The sequence below is a fragment of the Bos indicus genome, chromosome 11 (assembly GCF_029378745.1).
Source record: "Bos indicus isolate NIAB-ARS_2022 breed Sahiwal x Tharparkar chromosome 11, NIAB-ARS_B.indTharparkar_mat_pri_1.0, whole genome shotgun sequence".
Lineage (NCBI taxonomy): Eukaryota > Metazoa > Chordata > Mammalia > Artiodactyla > Bovidae > Bos > Bos indicus.
The window spans coordinates 71,582,250-71,598,826 of NC_091770.1; the positions used below are offsets into that span (position 1 = coordinate 71,582,250).

Sequence of the window (16,577 nt, forward strand, 5' to 3'; positions counted from 1 at the left end):
CTAAAAGTTACACAAATTAAGGAAAGCAAAATAACCTTGCTATATAATCACGGACATTAGGTGGGCAGATTCACAAAACACCAGTCCAATAAGTTCAATGGATCATCACTTGAATTTTAACTAGGTGTTTGAAGAGTTTGTTCATCTGTTTTGACTTTATGTATATAAATTTTTCTAGTTTATACTATCAGACAGCAATAACTTGTTTCAAAATTTATGCAGTTGGTTTCAGTTATTTTGATGATTCTATCCTATTTTAACATCAAAAGATATTAAAAAACAATTTCCATCTGTAAATCTAAAGAGGTTTTAGTTTGGCCTTCATATTGAAGCGCTGAGGCACCTCAAAGGGTATCGATTTGAGAGTTTTTCAGATAATTTTTTAACGCAAGGTCAAACCCAAGAGAATAAAGGTGAATCCTACAGTGATAACCACAGGAGCAGGCCTGCAAGGTAATCAGTCAAGCAATTTATAGACAAAGCACATACGGCAATTACAGATTTAGAACAGACAATAAGTTATCAACTTTGACAATGCAAAAGGAAAATAACAGAAGACAAAAACTGAAAGGTGAAGGAGGACAGGGGTTAATATCATCATCTTACACAGTGGGGAGCCAAAAGACACAGTCTATGGCTACTGCTGCTGCTGCTAAGTCACTTCAGTCGTATCCGACTCTGTGCGACCCCACAGACAGCAGCCCACCAGGCTCCTCTGTCCCTGGGATTCTCCAGGCAAGAATACTGGAGTGGGTTGCCAGTTCCTTCTCCAACGCATGCATGCATGCATGCTAAGTCGCTTCAGTCGTGTCCGATTCTGTGTGACCCTATGGACAGCAGCCCACCAGGCTCCTCTGTCCATGGGATTCTCTAGGCAAGAATACTGGCTAATGGGAAACTAAACAAAAGCACACTAAGTGAGCATCATTATTGCACAGAGATTTTGCTTAAGAACCAACAGTGGTAACTGTGTGCCAGGGATTTACTAAGAATTTTCAGGAGCTGTTCATTTAACTATACAATACAATGCTTTAAATGAGTCTTTAAAAAGAAGAAGGAACTTCCCTGGCAGTCCAATGGTTAGGACTTTGCTTTCCAATGCAGGGTGTGGGGGTTCCAGCCATGGTCAGGGAACTAAGATCCCACATGCCTTGGGACCAAAAAAGCAAAACATAAAAAAAGAGAAGCAAAACTGCAACAAATTCAATAAAGGCTTTAAAAGTGGTCCACATCAAACAATCTTTAAAAAAAAATTGAAGCTACAGGGTAACCAATCAGCTCAATTCAGTCACTCGGTCATGTCTGACTCTTTAAGACCCCATGGACTGCAGCACGCCAGGCTTCCCTGTCCATCACCAATTCCCGGAGTTTGCTCAAACTCATGTCCGCTGAGTCAGTGATGCCATCCAACCATCACATCCTCTGTTGCCCTTTTCTCCTGCTTTCAATCTTTCCCAGCATCAGGGTCATTTCCAATAAGTCAGTTCTTTGCATCAGGTAGCCAAAGTATTGGAGTTTCAGCTTCAGCATCAGTCCTTCTAATGAATATTCAGGACTGATTTCCTTTAGGATGGACTGGTTGGATCTCCTTACAGTCCAAGGGACTCTCAAGAGTCTTCTCCAACACCACAGTTCAAAAGCATCAATTCTTTGGCGAAAGCTTTCTTTACAGTCCAACTCTCACATCCATGACTACTGGAAAAACCATAGCTTTGACTAGACAGACCTTCGTTTGCAAAGTAATGTCTCTGCTTTTTAATACATTGTCTAGGTTGGTCATAGCTTTTCTTCCAAGGAGCAAGCGTCTTTTAATTTCATGGCTGCAGTCACCATCTGCAGTGATTTTGGAGCCCAAGAAAATAAAGTCTCTCACTGTTCCCTTGTTTCCCAATACAGGAACCAACAGTGGTGATATAATCACAATAATGTAACTTTATAAGATGAAGATGACAAGAGAGAGATAAATGGTACAATGAAAACAGGCCAATACCTCATTCATCAGTGCAGGAAGTCAAAAGATAGTAACATCTAAAACTGATAAGCCAAGAAACAGAGGCATAAGCATATTACTTAGATATATGGAGATCATCCCCAGGAGAACTAGACACTGAAACAATTTTTTTTAAGGTTTTAAGTGGTTCCTTTGAGACATAGGTCTAGGATTGGAGAGAAATGGGACAGAGGACCACTGCTTTCATATGTTAAAAAATTCTGAACTACTTACATTTTTTACCACATTAATGATTTACTTTGATCATTTCTTTCAAATTTAGTTAATAATATTTTTCCCCAAAAGAGTAGCAATCCGATCTGTCCTACTATCTCAGGCAGGTGAAATTCTTTTCTATTTTAATGGTTTCCAGAGAATGATCTAACAATAAAAGGTTAACAGGTCAGCACGTCACAAATTTTTCAGTTCATGTTTCAATTGGTAAATTAATATAGAGTGATTCTACAAATATTAAGATGTGGCCTTTCCTGGTCTAAAATGCCAAAACACACAATCCATGGTCTGAAAGGTACTGTTTGCCCATCTGTCCCACCTTCAATATCTTTGTTCTTTATTCCTCTTTGTAAGACAAGTCAGACTTTCATACCCTGTTCAGTAGAATGGTTTCAAGGGAAAATTCCTGATGAGAGTACTGATACTACCCAACCAAAGCGATCATCATCTCCATCATCACAGGCTACAGCTTTAGTCCTGGTGATTACGGCAGAGAAGTGCTGACGCAACCCAGGCAAGTGCTGCAGATGGTGGACTAAATCCAACAGGAGGTCTTGCATATTATTCATCGAGGTCACAAACCAGAGTTTCAAGAGCTCAAGGCAGCCCACACACACACATTTGGTTTGGCCTACATAACGCTGGCCCACACTGTAATTTTGAAGAAGTGGCCAATGTCTAAAACTGAGAGAATTCAAATAAAAATGCAGATTTCCACCTTTTCTCAATGAATCAGTAATGGTAACCCCTCAAAACTGGGTTGAGTGCTCCAACTTGCCACCCCTAGCCTACTTCCCTCATTCATGTTACCAGTCTGGCCTTATAGTCATTTATATTTCTGATCTTTGCTATAAAAAACACGTGCATGCCCACTTGACCACAACTTACTGCCTGCCAACTGTCTTACTTTGACTAGAACTAGGACTAAAAGACAAATTTTCAAAAAATGGTAAATCCTTCTGATTGATATCTTACGAGATAACACTTAAAAGCCAGAAATAAAAACACTAAAGCACAAAGTCCAATAGCTAGCACTGTAATCTACATTTTCAGTAAAACAGTCATCATTTACTTACATTTTAATGTCTCTCCAGCATATGGTATATGCAACTTAAATCGGTCACAGTTGGGTCCAGGAGTCAATGACGTGCAGCTTTTTAAAAAAGAAAGAAATGAAAAGCATTTCTCAAAACCCCACATATTTATAATATTAAATAAAGTTAATTAAAAGTAATCCTTACAGACCAGTGATTAAAACACTGACTTATAGACTAAAATAAAAGCCCTTAATGGTCATGGAGGCTAAGGCAAAATAAGACCTGTGTTCAAAGAAATAATTCGTTTATCTCACAAGAAAACCTATATGCCTTCTAACATTAAATACCAACACTGCTTCAGCTACTTCTCTCAAAGAAGTGTATCTCAACTTTGAAAACAGGTACATGATCCAAAACAGGTCTGTAGTCTTTGATGCCAAGAATTGTAAAAGAAGCGTAGTTTTATGGTCATATTTTATATATAGACTCTTAGTTTTCACTCAGTTAGTACTAAAAAGAGCCCACTTTTGGCCTTTTTCTGGTACCAGATGGTTTTCTCTCTTTCCCCGAAAACAAGGCGCTTCCTCTAGATTTGGCACCCCATAACTTACATCTGTAGCAGAGCACAATGCTCTGCACTCAGTTTCAGATAAAATGCAAATTTAAAGGGGGGGGTGGGTGAGTTAGTCACCCAGGTCTCAACAGCTTGTTGTTTTATTTTTAAATCTATTACTTCGCAAGGTTATACAATGTTCTTTGTTCTTTACACAGATTTACTTTGTAAACTCTCTCTCATGATCTTCTGAGTCATAACTTCAACTGTGTAACAGCAATATTGGCTTCATAAATTAATAAAATATTAATATGAAGTCAGTTGAGGAAGTTGTATGTCTTCATTTAGTCAAAAAAATAAGCAAAGTATTTCATTGGTAGAGTAAGAAGGATTTTTTTCAGAATTCCAAAACTGCCTATGAAACATTTCTGAAAAAGAACCTACCTAAGTGGTTTAAGGAAAGGAAGCACTGTTGGAACAAATGTGCCACTTCCCTAGACGGCCACTGTGAAAGGCAACCGGCACGTGAAACGAAATTTGAGAAGTGCTGACTCTAAAAACACTAACTCAGAGCTCATATGAGATTTACTATTACTTTTTCCCAAAACCCTATAAATGTGAAAGAGAAAAGTAGACAGAAACTTTAACATATTTAGCATAAACCAGACTGAGGGACTGAGCGCACGCACACCAGGTCGAGTATTCCTCTTTATCCTTAGGGGTCAATAAAAACATTAGTTTATAAACTAAACAACAAAACGGCACTAGTAATTACAGAGTAACTTACTTTAATTTTTTTTTACAAGTTTTAAGATCACAGTCTCCTTTACCTTTCAATATAAAAAATTCTTTGGGGCACATTTTATTAAAGGTACTAAAATCTCTCTCTCATAGTAACATCTTTTCTAGCCTACAATATAGTAGTTCTTTGAAAACACTTATGGAAAACACTTAAACACTAACATTATAAAGTATGAAGTATAATCTAATGACAGAAATGACTCTACAAGCAACACTAAGAATTTTTTTCTCTTACATTATATTCAACAATGTTTTTAAATAATTTAACAAATAACCATACAATCAAGTGTCTTTGGAGGCTTGAAGATCAAATCACCTACATCACTTAATGACTGAAGTTATTAGTAGTACAGGAAATCCTCAAGATTAATCTGATTCTAATTTGAATAAATTCATCCTTCTACTATGTGAATTAAATTTTGAAATAATTACAGTCACTGTGGTGCCACACTTTATATTATTCACTTTAGGCTTAAACCAGGACTAGGAAAGTGTCTTTGTGCTCTGCCTTTTCACCTTCCTCCTTTTCTACTTGAATGGCTGGTCCCAGCCACCTCAGGGCAGAAAAAAATACATTTCTCCATCTGAGTGATTCACTCACTGATTCTTTTCACTTAGCTAAGACTGACTGAACATTGCTCCACGTCTTAGGAATAGAGGGTGGACAAGATAGACAAGAGCTACAGTCTCATGATACTTAAATTCTGGCAAGGGAAGGAGAAATGATTTAAAAAATAAAAAGAAGCGACAAATGTGCAAAGATAGTTTAAGACTGCTAAATGTGATGAAGAAAATAAAACAGGGAGCTGCAATAAAACAGGAGCCACAGGATGCTGGAAGACTGGGAAAGACCCTTGGAGGTGGTGAAATCTGAAACCTGAATAATGCAAAGGGGCCAACCATGCACAGTTCTGGTGAAGAGCATTCCAGGCAGAGAAAACAGCTGGTGCAAAGGCGTGAAGGCAGGAACAAGTTGGGTATTTCTGGGGGAAGGGATCTTGCTAAGTCTGGGCAATGCCGCTAGAGCAGAGTGACGGCAGGAGATCAGAACAGCAAAAGATCAGGACAAGAGATACACAAGGGACAGACCACGCAGAGCCACGGAAGCGGTGGCGATTAATTCAGGTTTTATTCTGAGTACAAAGGAGGGTTTTAGGAGGAGTATTATTATCTGAGTCTATGTTTTTAAAAGATTATCCAGTACACTGTATGGAAAAGGGGACTGTGAAAAGGTAAAACAGAAACCAGGCAACCAGAGACAAATCCACTACAGGCAAGAAAGATGCTGGGCCCTTGGGCTGGGGAAAGACTAGGGGCAATGGAGACGAGAGGATTTACTCAACGGGGACAACTACGAGAGAAGCAAGCTGAGGGAGAAGGGAAGTCAAGAGCTGAGTGTCAGCTGACAGCCAATTCTTCCGGGAAACAGAGGCAGATCCATGGGAGGGATAGCCATTCTAAAAGAGCCACTAAAGCAGCACACACACACAAAAGAAGATAGAAGAAAAACTCATCAAAAAAGAGCCCTGTCTATTGTTGGAAAGATCACTTACTTAGTGGGGATGGTGGCAGGGGTAAAAGTCCTCAAGCAGGACTATACATGGGTTACATCAGCTAATCTCCAGTTAACTGCAGGGCTTCTGTCTGGCTGAGAGGTATACACAAATTTGGGGCCAAGAACCAAACTATTCAAGGGAGCAGAGAAGAAAGGCTAAGCTGTCTCTCTCTCCTAAACAGCACTCAGCTTCTCCTCCAAGGAAACATTGAGCAAATTATTTAAAATATCTTGTTATGCTGTCTTCCATATTTCTTAGGATAAACAGCTTGATGGGAAACAAGCCAATGTCATCTTACCTAATGGTTCATTTAAGATTAAACTGTTTTGTTTTTAAATTACCTCCGTCTAAAACTGGTTTTGGTCATGTTTAATTTACTGTGAAATTTCAAACCATACTCAAGGAGGCCAATAGTTTTTCAATTAATAAAAAAAAAACGTTTGGGTTAAAAAATACTGAAAAACACAGATGAAAAGAAAGGTTCCACATATGGAAAAGAAAGATCTAAGTGTGCTTATGTCCATGTACAAAAACAGGTTTCAAAAAGAGCATCACCAAATGTAGTAGGATTTGGGGTGATCCTTAGAACTTTCTTCAATGACCTTCTGCATTGTTTTGATTAATAATGAACATGAACTATTCTACAATTAAATATTTTAAAGCTAAACATATTCTTTTATATCTTGACTCAGGAAACTTGGCTATGATGGCTTGATTTATCTTTTTCTTCTAAAGTGCCTCACTCCTTTTCAAAAGGAAATAAGGCAGGGTGATTTACCGATGAACAGTCTTCAAATGAGATGTATGAAACTCTTTATATTATGATATCACAAAACATGACATTTCTAATATTTATTATCTCTCACAGTTTCTCACATGTCAGGGTTTAGGAATGGCTTGGCAGGGCAACTCTGGCATAAGGTCTCCTATGAAGTTGCGGTCAAATGCAGTTAACAGAGAACTAATACAATACGCAAGTTCATTCTCCTAGAAAGACATCTCCTTACCCAAGTATGAAAAAGCTAGTAAGTAAGAAGCTACTAACTTCATTAAAATTATATTTGCATAATGGCAACTTGCCCTAACATAGTTAGATCTAAGGTTTAAAAAGACCAGTATCTTTTAATAATAAAATAATTTTAATGACTTAGAAATTGCTGATAATTCAAATGTAACTTCAAATTTGCCTTTCAACGATATTTTTGTTTTCTTACTTTTTTTTTCATTTTTGGCCACACCAAGTGGAGGCTTGTGGGATCTTAGTTCTCTGACTAGGAACTGAACCCATGCCCTCAGCAATGAAAGTATAGAGGCCTAACGTTAACTGGATCACTGCAGGATGCTCTCTCAAATATATTTCTTGAGTGTTGACTACACATCAAGCAGTGTGCTAGAAGCTGGGAATACAGCAACGACAAGAACAAAAAGACATTATCTTACCATTATAACATAAAAAGGGTTTGGGGATGAACCATGCTCTAAAAATGTATCTTCCACTAAATTCTAATTACCTCATTATACTGGGGATTCACTATTTTAAAGTTTAACAGGTAAGAAAACAAAGGGTGTTGAGCTCCCTTTTAAAAAGATTATGCATGTGGGAATTCCCAAGTGACACTTCAGTTCAGTTCAGTTTGGTCACTCAGTCGTATCCAACTCTTTGCGACCCAATGGACTACAGCACGCCAGGCTTCCCTGTCCATCACCAACTCCCAGAGTTTACTCAAACTCATTAGACATGAGTCAGTGATTCCACCTAACCATCTCACCCTCTGTTGTCCCCTTCTCCTCCTGCCTTCAATCTTTCCCAGCATCAAGGTCTTTTCAAATGAGTCAGCTCTTTGCATCAGGAGGCCAAAGTATTGGAGTTTCAGCTTTACCATCAGTCCTTCCAATGAATATTCAGGACTGATATCCTTTAGGATGGACTGGTTGGATATCCTTGCAGTCCAAGGGACTCTCAAGAATCTTCTCCAACACCACCGTTCAAAAGCATCAATTCTTCGGCGAAAGCTTTCTTTACAGTCCAACTCTCACATCCATACATGACTACTGGAAAAACCACAGCCTTGACTAGACAGACTTTTGTTGACAAAGTAATGTCTCTGCTTTTTAATACGCTGTCTAGGTTGGTCATAACTTTCCTTCCAAGAAGCAAGTGTCTTTTAATTTCATGGCTGCAATCACCATCTGCAGTGATTTTGCAGCCCAGAAAAATAAAATCAGCCACTGTTTCTACTGTTTCCCCATCTATCTGCCATGAAGTGATGGGACTGGATGCCATGATCTTAGTTTTCTGAATGTTGGCTTTAAGCCAACTTTTTCACTCTCCTCTTTCACTTTTATCAAGAGGTTCTTTTTCTTCACTTTCTGCCATAAGGGTGGTGTCATCTGCATATCTGAGGTTATTGATGTTTCTCCTGCCAATCTTGATTCCAGCTTGTGCTTCTTCCAGCCCAGCATTTCTCATGATGTACTCTGAGAAAAAGAAGGTTCCTCTCAAGTTAACATCAAATCAGGCAGTTTACTCTGGTACCTTATTAAGAAATTGGAGCTAACCACTGACATGATAAAATGCTAAGCATAATAATCTTCTCAAACTATCATCCCTACAATTTCCTATTTCCCATCTAATCACATGACTCTCGATATTATCTTTTATCTATTTTCTAATGTTGGTTTGTTTTTCCTACCAGTTCTAAGATTCTTGGTGCCAAGAACTGCTTTACCATTTTCAAAATGTCTTAGTACAGCAATCCAGCAGAGTGCTACGAACCCAGTACTGATGACTGAAATCATCAACTAAACTCAAAAATTGTCATTTTATAGACAACAGATTGGAAACTACTTCCAAGGCACTCTAGTCACATCTTAGTCTCCCTGACCTAAGCATCTTTAAATCATCTCTAATCTTCAGAATCCAGCAGCACTTATGTCGAGGACATGGAGAGTCCAACAACTATGCATGGAGGTAACGGTTTGCTGAATGAAAGGTTTGCGTAAAATTTGATTCTCAGTCTAGTGCTCTTTTCCTGCAAGAACCAATGATTTAACTGGAATTGGGAAGCCATTCTCATCTGCACCTCTGAGAAAGTTAAAAGTGACTTTTTGTGGAAGGTCCTCCCTTTGAAGAACTGTCCGTGCAACTCAGAATTTAAAGTCATAACCTAAAAATTACTCTATTTTCAAAATAAATAATAACAATAGCAGCTAACATTTATTGGGCATATACTGTGCAAAGGGCACTAAGTTCTTTAATTAAATTATTTAAGCCCACAGCAACCTTCAGCAATAGGTGCTATTATTGTCTCCATTTTACAGATGAGGAAACTGAGGCAAATAAAAGCTATATAACTTGCTAGTAAGTGACGGACCTGGGATCCAAGCCCAGGATATCTAGCTCCAAGGCCCATTTTCTTTTCATCTTTAAGGCCCGTTTTCTTAACCACCAAACTAAATCGTCTCTCAATAATTAAAGAGAAAACCATCAGAATTAATGAAAAATGTGAATTATAATTCTTCTCAACAAATGTATTTGATTAAATCTGTGCTGCAGTGTTGACACTCTTGATTTATTCAACAAAGTCTTTAAATAATAGTGAAATGTAAATTTAGATTTGAATCCTTTTTAAATCATTACTTGTTCCTAATTACTGAGATCGTACTCAAATAAGGAGAGTTTCACTATAAAGAAGAAAAGGTAGGCAATTTCACAAGACTTCACACGATCTGAGTAACAGCCAAGAATTAATCTTGATTTAACAAATTTAAATGAAGATATTGTACAACCTTTAAGACATCAGCATTTTTAAGACAATGCAAAATATATGCTTTCCAGTTTAAAGCTAAACCTATTATTTGACATACTTTCTGGAAAAAAGTAATGACAAACCATTTCTATTCCTCAAGCCACCTAAAAAGAACAAAGTAGATGAGTCTAGGGTTCCCTCCCTGAGTAGACGTCAGTTTCCTTTACTCTAACTATTAATTCACCATTTGGCATGTTCTCCTACATAGCTTCCTGTTTTCTTGATAATGACGTGTGTGCTTAACTAACAATATTTAACATCAGCTAAGAAGGAAGTCTTCAGCTTTGGCAACCTTAAATACCAGGTGAATATGAAACAAAAACAGGTTCAAAGACCAATAACTGCATTTTAAATAACTATTAAGTCATAAATTAGAGTGAATTACTGTGAGTTGATATTCAGCACATTTTCATTTTACAGAGTTAATTTTCTCTGAATTAACTCTAACATCAAAAATTCCACTCAGACTAAAGCACTTTCAAAATTATCATGGTTTCCAGACTGAAATTCAGCAATAAAGAAGCTAGAAGCCTGAAGTAGGATATCTTAACAGCCATCTAAATAATCTATAAAATGGGCATTTTATCTGTGGCGGTATCTGAACTTCTGATTCACAGAATCTTTCACCTTCAGTCTTGGAAGGAAATTATGGTACAACTAGATGACTACATCAAAACCCACTAGGGCAAGTCTTAGGCCTTTCTACAAGAAGACTCATGAATTAAAATTGGTAAAAGAAAGCAGCAAAATCACACTGAGGTAGATGTTTCAGATGATTATCTAGGAGACTGAACTACCCACTTGATGACATATGATGTTCCTGATATACCAAGTACATCCTCTACATCTCTAAAGTCTAAAATCTATTTCTGAACCCTACTAGAAAGTGAGGGATGTAACTCATAGCATAGGAATCCAAAATGCCATTACCAAAATAAGTGACTCAGCCCAGAATGTTTTAAAAATTATAAAATTAAAATATTCAAAAATATGTGTTTGCCAGTTCATGTGGCATCAACTGTTATTCTCAGTTTCTCCGCTGTATCTCCATTTACAAATGAGAGGTTTCAACTTGACTTTAGAGTGGGGAGTATTTTTAAATCTTAGTAGGTGTTCTATAGCAAAAATGTGGTTTACATTATAATATCATTTCAGTAGGAATGATGGGCTCAAATACTATTTTTAACAGTTAAGTAGGCAAGGGGAAATCCTTTAACTTTTAGAGATAGATGCTTAGCTCATTACTGTTCAACCTTTCTTCTTTTCTAATATATGCATTTAATTCACTCTGTTAACAGAACAGTAAAGAAAATTAAGAGGATTATCTCAGTAAGTTCAGGGTAAGTGTTTGATAAAATTAAATGTCCATTCATATTTTTTTAGACTCTTTGAAAACAAGGATAAAAAAGAAACTTCCTTAATATGGTAAAAGCCATCTATAAAAAACTTACAGCAACATTATACTAGTAACAAAATGTTAAATTTTTACCTTTGAGACAGAATGAAACAAGGATATCCTTTGTTACCACTTTTACTTAACATTGAAATTGAAATCCTGGCTAGTACAAAGTTTGCAATATGAGGAAATAAGGGTATAAACATTGGAAAGGAAGAAATAAAACTATACTTATTTGTAGGTAATATGGCCTTATGTAGAAAGCATTTTAAAATCTTCACATCTATCACTGGAAATGACATTCAAGTTTAGCAAAGCTGCTAGACAAAGAACATACACAAAATCAACTGTATACTGTATATGTATATCGATATACCATCAATAGTCAGTCAAAAAATAAAAACTTTTAGAGAGATGCCATTAAAAATAACATCAAACAATCAATATATAGAAATAAATGTCACAAAAGGTGCACAAGAACACTATATAGAAAAGCTATTATTAAGAAGAAAATAAAGAAAAAAAAAAAAAAGAACATAGATACCATGTGCACAAATTAAAAGAAACATAATGAAAAGACAACAGTTCTTAAGTTGATCTGGAACCGAATGGCAGAATCTAAAATGTAAATGGAATATTAAGAACTAAGAATAGACTAGATTCTCTTGACGAAGAAAAACTTGAGTTATTTATAATAGCCATAAGGTGGAAACAATCCAAGTGCTCATCAACTGATGAATGGATAAGCAAAATGTAGTCTACACATATAATGGAATGTTATTCAGTAGCCTTAGGAAGGAAAGAAATTTTGACACATGCTACAATATGGATTAACCTTGAAAATGCTACACTAAGTGAAACAAGCCAGCCACAAAAGGTCAAATACTGTATGATTCCACTTATGTGCAGTATACAGAGTAGTCAAAGTCAGAGAGACCAAGAAGAGAATGATGGTTGCCAGGGGCTGAGGAAAGAAGGGAAAGAGTGTTTACTGGGTACAGAGTTGCAGTTTTGCTAGATGAAAAAGTTATAGAGATGGATGGTGACAATGACCGCACAACAACATCAATATACTTAATGCTACTGAACATAAACTTAAAATGATTAAAATGGTAAATTTTGTATGATATTTTACCACAATAAGAAAAAAACTCAGTAGGAGAACCTGCTCTATTGGCTATCAAAAATTATTATAAATCATTAAAGTACTGATATTGGTACAAAGATAGACAAAAAGAACAAATAAACAGAAGAGACAGTCCAGAGAAAGACCCTCACATACCTGAACACTTGATTTCTAACAAAGGTAGCTCTACACAGAAGTGAGGAAAGAAAAGTGTTTTCAATAAATGATGCTGGGTCAGCTGGACATATTGATACTTACAGTGAAAAATACAAAACCCAATGCCTACCCTCATAACACTCCACAAAAATCAAGTCCAACAGTCTTTTGGACTCTGTGGGAGAGGGAGAGGGTGGGAAGATTTGGGAGAATGGCATTGAAACATGTAAAATATCATATATGAAACAAGTTGCCAGTCCAGGTTCAATGCACGATACTGGATGCTTGGGGCTAGTGCACTGGGACGACCCAGAGGGATGGTATGGGGAAGGAGGAGGGAGGAGGGTTCAGGATGGGGAACACATGTATACCTGTGGCGGATTCATTTTGGTATTTGGCAAAACTAATACAATTTTGTAAAGTTTAAAAATAAAATAAAATTGTAGTTGGAAAAAAAAAAAAAAGGAAAAAAAATATTTTAAGAAGATAACCTGGGATGGAGGGAGATAATGGAAGAATATCTTCAGGAACTTGGGGTGAACAAACAAGGACCTACTCTAAAGCACAGTGAACTCTGCTCAATGTCATGCGGCAGCCTGGAGAGGAGGGGAGTTTGGGGGAGAATGGATACATGTATATGCATAGCTGAGTTCCTTTGCTGTCCACCCAAAACTATTACAACATCAGCTATATTCCAAAACAAAATTAAAACCTTTAATAAAAGAACTTGGGGTGAACAAAATTCCCCAAAAGCACTAACTATAAAGGAAAAGATGGGTAAATAGGATCACATTAATATTATTACAGATCTGTTCATCAAAAAATACCATTAAGGGAGTGAAGGTGGTGTGAGCGATAAAGAACCTGCCTGCCAATGCAGGAGACATAAGAGATGTGGGTTCAATCCCTGGGTCTGGAAGAGCCCCTGGAGGAGGGCATGGCAACCCACTCCAGTATTCTTGCCTAGAGAATCCCATGGACAGAGGAGTTTGGTGGGCTACAGTCCATGAGGTCGCAGAGTTGGACACGACTGAAGCAACTTAGCACACACATAAGGCAGTGAAAGACAACCCTCAGAGTGGGAAACAATATCTACAACATACAAAATTGATTAAAGCTCATATTCAGAATATATAAAGAACTCCTGTATAGTCAGTAAGAAAATGGCAACTAAGTTAGCAGATTCAAAGGGGCACTTCATAAAAGGGGATCCAAATGGTCAATAAACACATGAAAATGTGCTTAACTGAATTAGTCACCAGGAAAATACAACTTAAACCTACAATAAGTTACCACAACACACCCATCACGGTAGTTAAAATTAAAATCTCAACCAAGTACTGACAAGGATGAAGACAAACAAGAACTCTTATACTCTGCTGGCAGAAGTATAAATTGGTACAGCCACTTTGAAAAACCACTGGACAGTAGTAATTGAAGCTAAATACATATACAACCCTACGATCTAGCAATTTTACTCCTAAAATGATCCCAATTGATATGTGTACATATACCTCACCAAAAATGGGGCTTCCCTCACAGCTCAGTCAGTTAAGAAACTGCCTGCAATGCAGACCTGGGTTCGATTCCTGGGTCGGGAAGATCCCCTGGAGAGGGCATGGCAACCCACTCCAGGATTCTTGCCTGGAGAATCCCACGGACAGAGGAGCGTGGTGGGCTACAGTCCATAGGGTCGCAAGAGTCAGACACCACTTAGCGACTCAACCACCACCAACAACACCTCACCAAAGAATTTGTTGTTTAGTCACTAAGTTGTGTCCAACTCTTTTGTGACACCATGCCTCTGTCCGTGGGATTTCCCAGGCAAGAATACTAAAGTGGGTTGCCATTTCCTTCTCCAGGGGATCTTCCCAACCCAAGGATTGAACCTATATCTCCTATACTGGCAGGTAGATTCTTTACCATTGAGCCACCAGGTAAGCCCTCACCAAAGAATACAAAAATGTCAATAACAGTAGCAATCTTTGAAAATAGCCCCAAACTGAACAACTAAACTAGAATTTCAAACTGAACAACCATATAAATGCCTATTAGCTACAGGATGTGCTTAGTCGCTCTGTCATGTCTAAGTCTTTGTGACGCCACGGACTGTAGCTCACCAGGCTCCTCTGTCCATGGGATTCTCCAGGCAAGAATACTGGAGTTGGTCGCCATGCCCTCCTCCAGGGGATCTTCCCAACCCAGGGATCAAACCCAGGTCTCCCACACTGCATGCAGATTCTTCACTGTCCAAGAATACTGGAGTGGGTAACCTATCCTTTCTCCAGGGGATCTTCCCAACCCAGGAATCAAACCAGGATCTCCTGCACCGCAAGCAGATTCTTTACCAGCTGAGCTACCAGGGAAGCTCAGGAAGCTAGGAAGACAAATTAGGATGTAATCATCAAAAGAAATATTATATACCAATAAAATAAATAAACCATATCTACAGGCAACAAGGTGGATAAATCTCACAAACATATTGCTTAAAGAGAGAATACATACTGTGTGTTTCCATTTATTTGAAATTCAAAACTAGAAAAAAAAAACTATAATGTTTGTATACTGATAAAAATAGTGCAAAGAAAGCAGAAAGTGATGACTACAAAAGTCAGAACAGTGGTTTACCAATGAGGGAAGAATGGGGTGGTGACTGGGAAGAGGCACATAAGGGGTTTCTGGGGCATTGCCAAACATTTTATTTCTTGACTGGGGTAGTGGTAACTCAGACGTTCATGTTTTAATATTCATTAAGTTGTAAGAATATGTTTTAAGCTATCTATGGTTTAATAAGCCCTCCAGGAGACTCTAATGCACACTCAGTTTGACCACTGCTATGAATGTGTACCATGTCTAGGCTTAGTACTGATCACAGTAATCTGAGCCGGATTTTTTATTGTCAGTGGATCAACACAGCCACCTGCATATGCAACTTCACATTTTCCTTTCCCATGATACCAAATCATTTTGAAATAGTTTATTTTCATAATCTTCATCTCCTCTTTAATTGAATTTTTCTTAACTCTTATGGAGCCAGTAAGTTTTCTAAAAATTTGTAACTGGGAATACTCATTTTCTTTACTCCAAATCAAATTATAAGTATTTGTTAAAGATGAATATAAAGTGTTACACCTGGGACTTTCCTCTTGGTCCAGTGGTTAAGACTCCGTGCTTCCACTGCAAGGGGGTGCAGGTTAAAACGCTGGGCTGGAAGAACCACAAGCTGGAATCAAGATTGCCAGGAGAAATATCAATAACCTCAGATATGCAGATGAGTGAGTGAGTGAAGTCGCTCAGTCGTGTCTGACTCTTTGCGACCCCATGGACTATAGCCTACGAGGCTCCTCCGTCCATGGGATTCTCCAGGCAACAGTACTGGAGTGGGTTGCCATTTCCTTCTCCAGGGGATCTTCCTGACCCAGGGATCGAACCCAGGTCTCCCACATTCCAGGCAGATGCTTTAACCTCTGAGCCACCAGGGAAACATGAAGAGGAACGAAAAAGCCTCTTGATGAAAGTGAAAGAGGAGAGTGAAAAAGTTCGCTTAAAGCTCAACATTCAGAAAACGAAGATCATGGCATCTGGTCCCATCACTTCATGGGAAATAGATGGGGAAACAGTGGAAACAGTGTCAGACTATTTTGGGGGGCTCCAAAATCACTGCAGATGGTGACTGCAGCCATGAAATTAAAAGATGTTTACTCCTTGGAAGGAAAGTTATGACCAACCTAGATAGCATATTTAAAAGCAGAGACATTACTCTGCCAACAAAGGTCCGTCTAGTCAAGGCTATGGTTTTTCCAGTGGTCATGTATGGATGTGTGAGAGTTGGACTGTGAAGAAAGCTGAGCACCGAAGAACTGATGCTTTTGAACTGTGGTGTTGGAGAAGACTCTTGAGAGTCCCTTGGATGGCAAGG

The 16,577-nt window shown here is 38.1% G+C and overlaps 1 protein-coding gene across 2 annotated transcripts in view; it reads right to left on the minus strand.

Moving 5' to 3' along the window:
• The window catches only part of BABAM2 (BRISC and BRCA1 A complex member 2), a 418,531-nt gene that overhangs the window by 372,221 nt on the left and 29,733 nt on the right, over window positions 1-16,577 (minus strand). For both annotated transcript variants that reach the window (XM_019970491.2, XM_070798114.1), the window contains exon 2: window positions 3,301-3,377. In XM_019970491.2, the coding sequence (XP_019826050.1) occupies window positions 3,301-3,377 (77 nt within the window). The remainder of the gene's footprint in view (window positions 1-3,300; window positions 3,378-16,577) is intronic.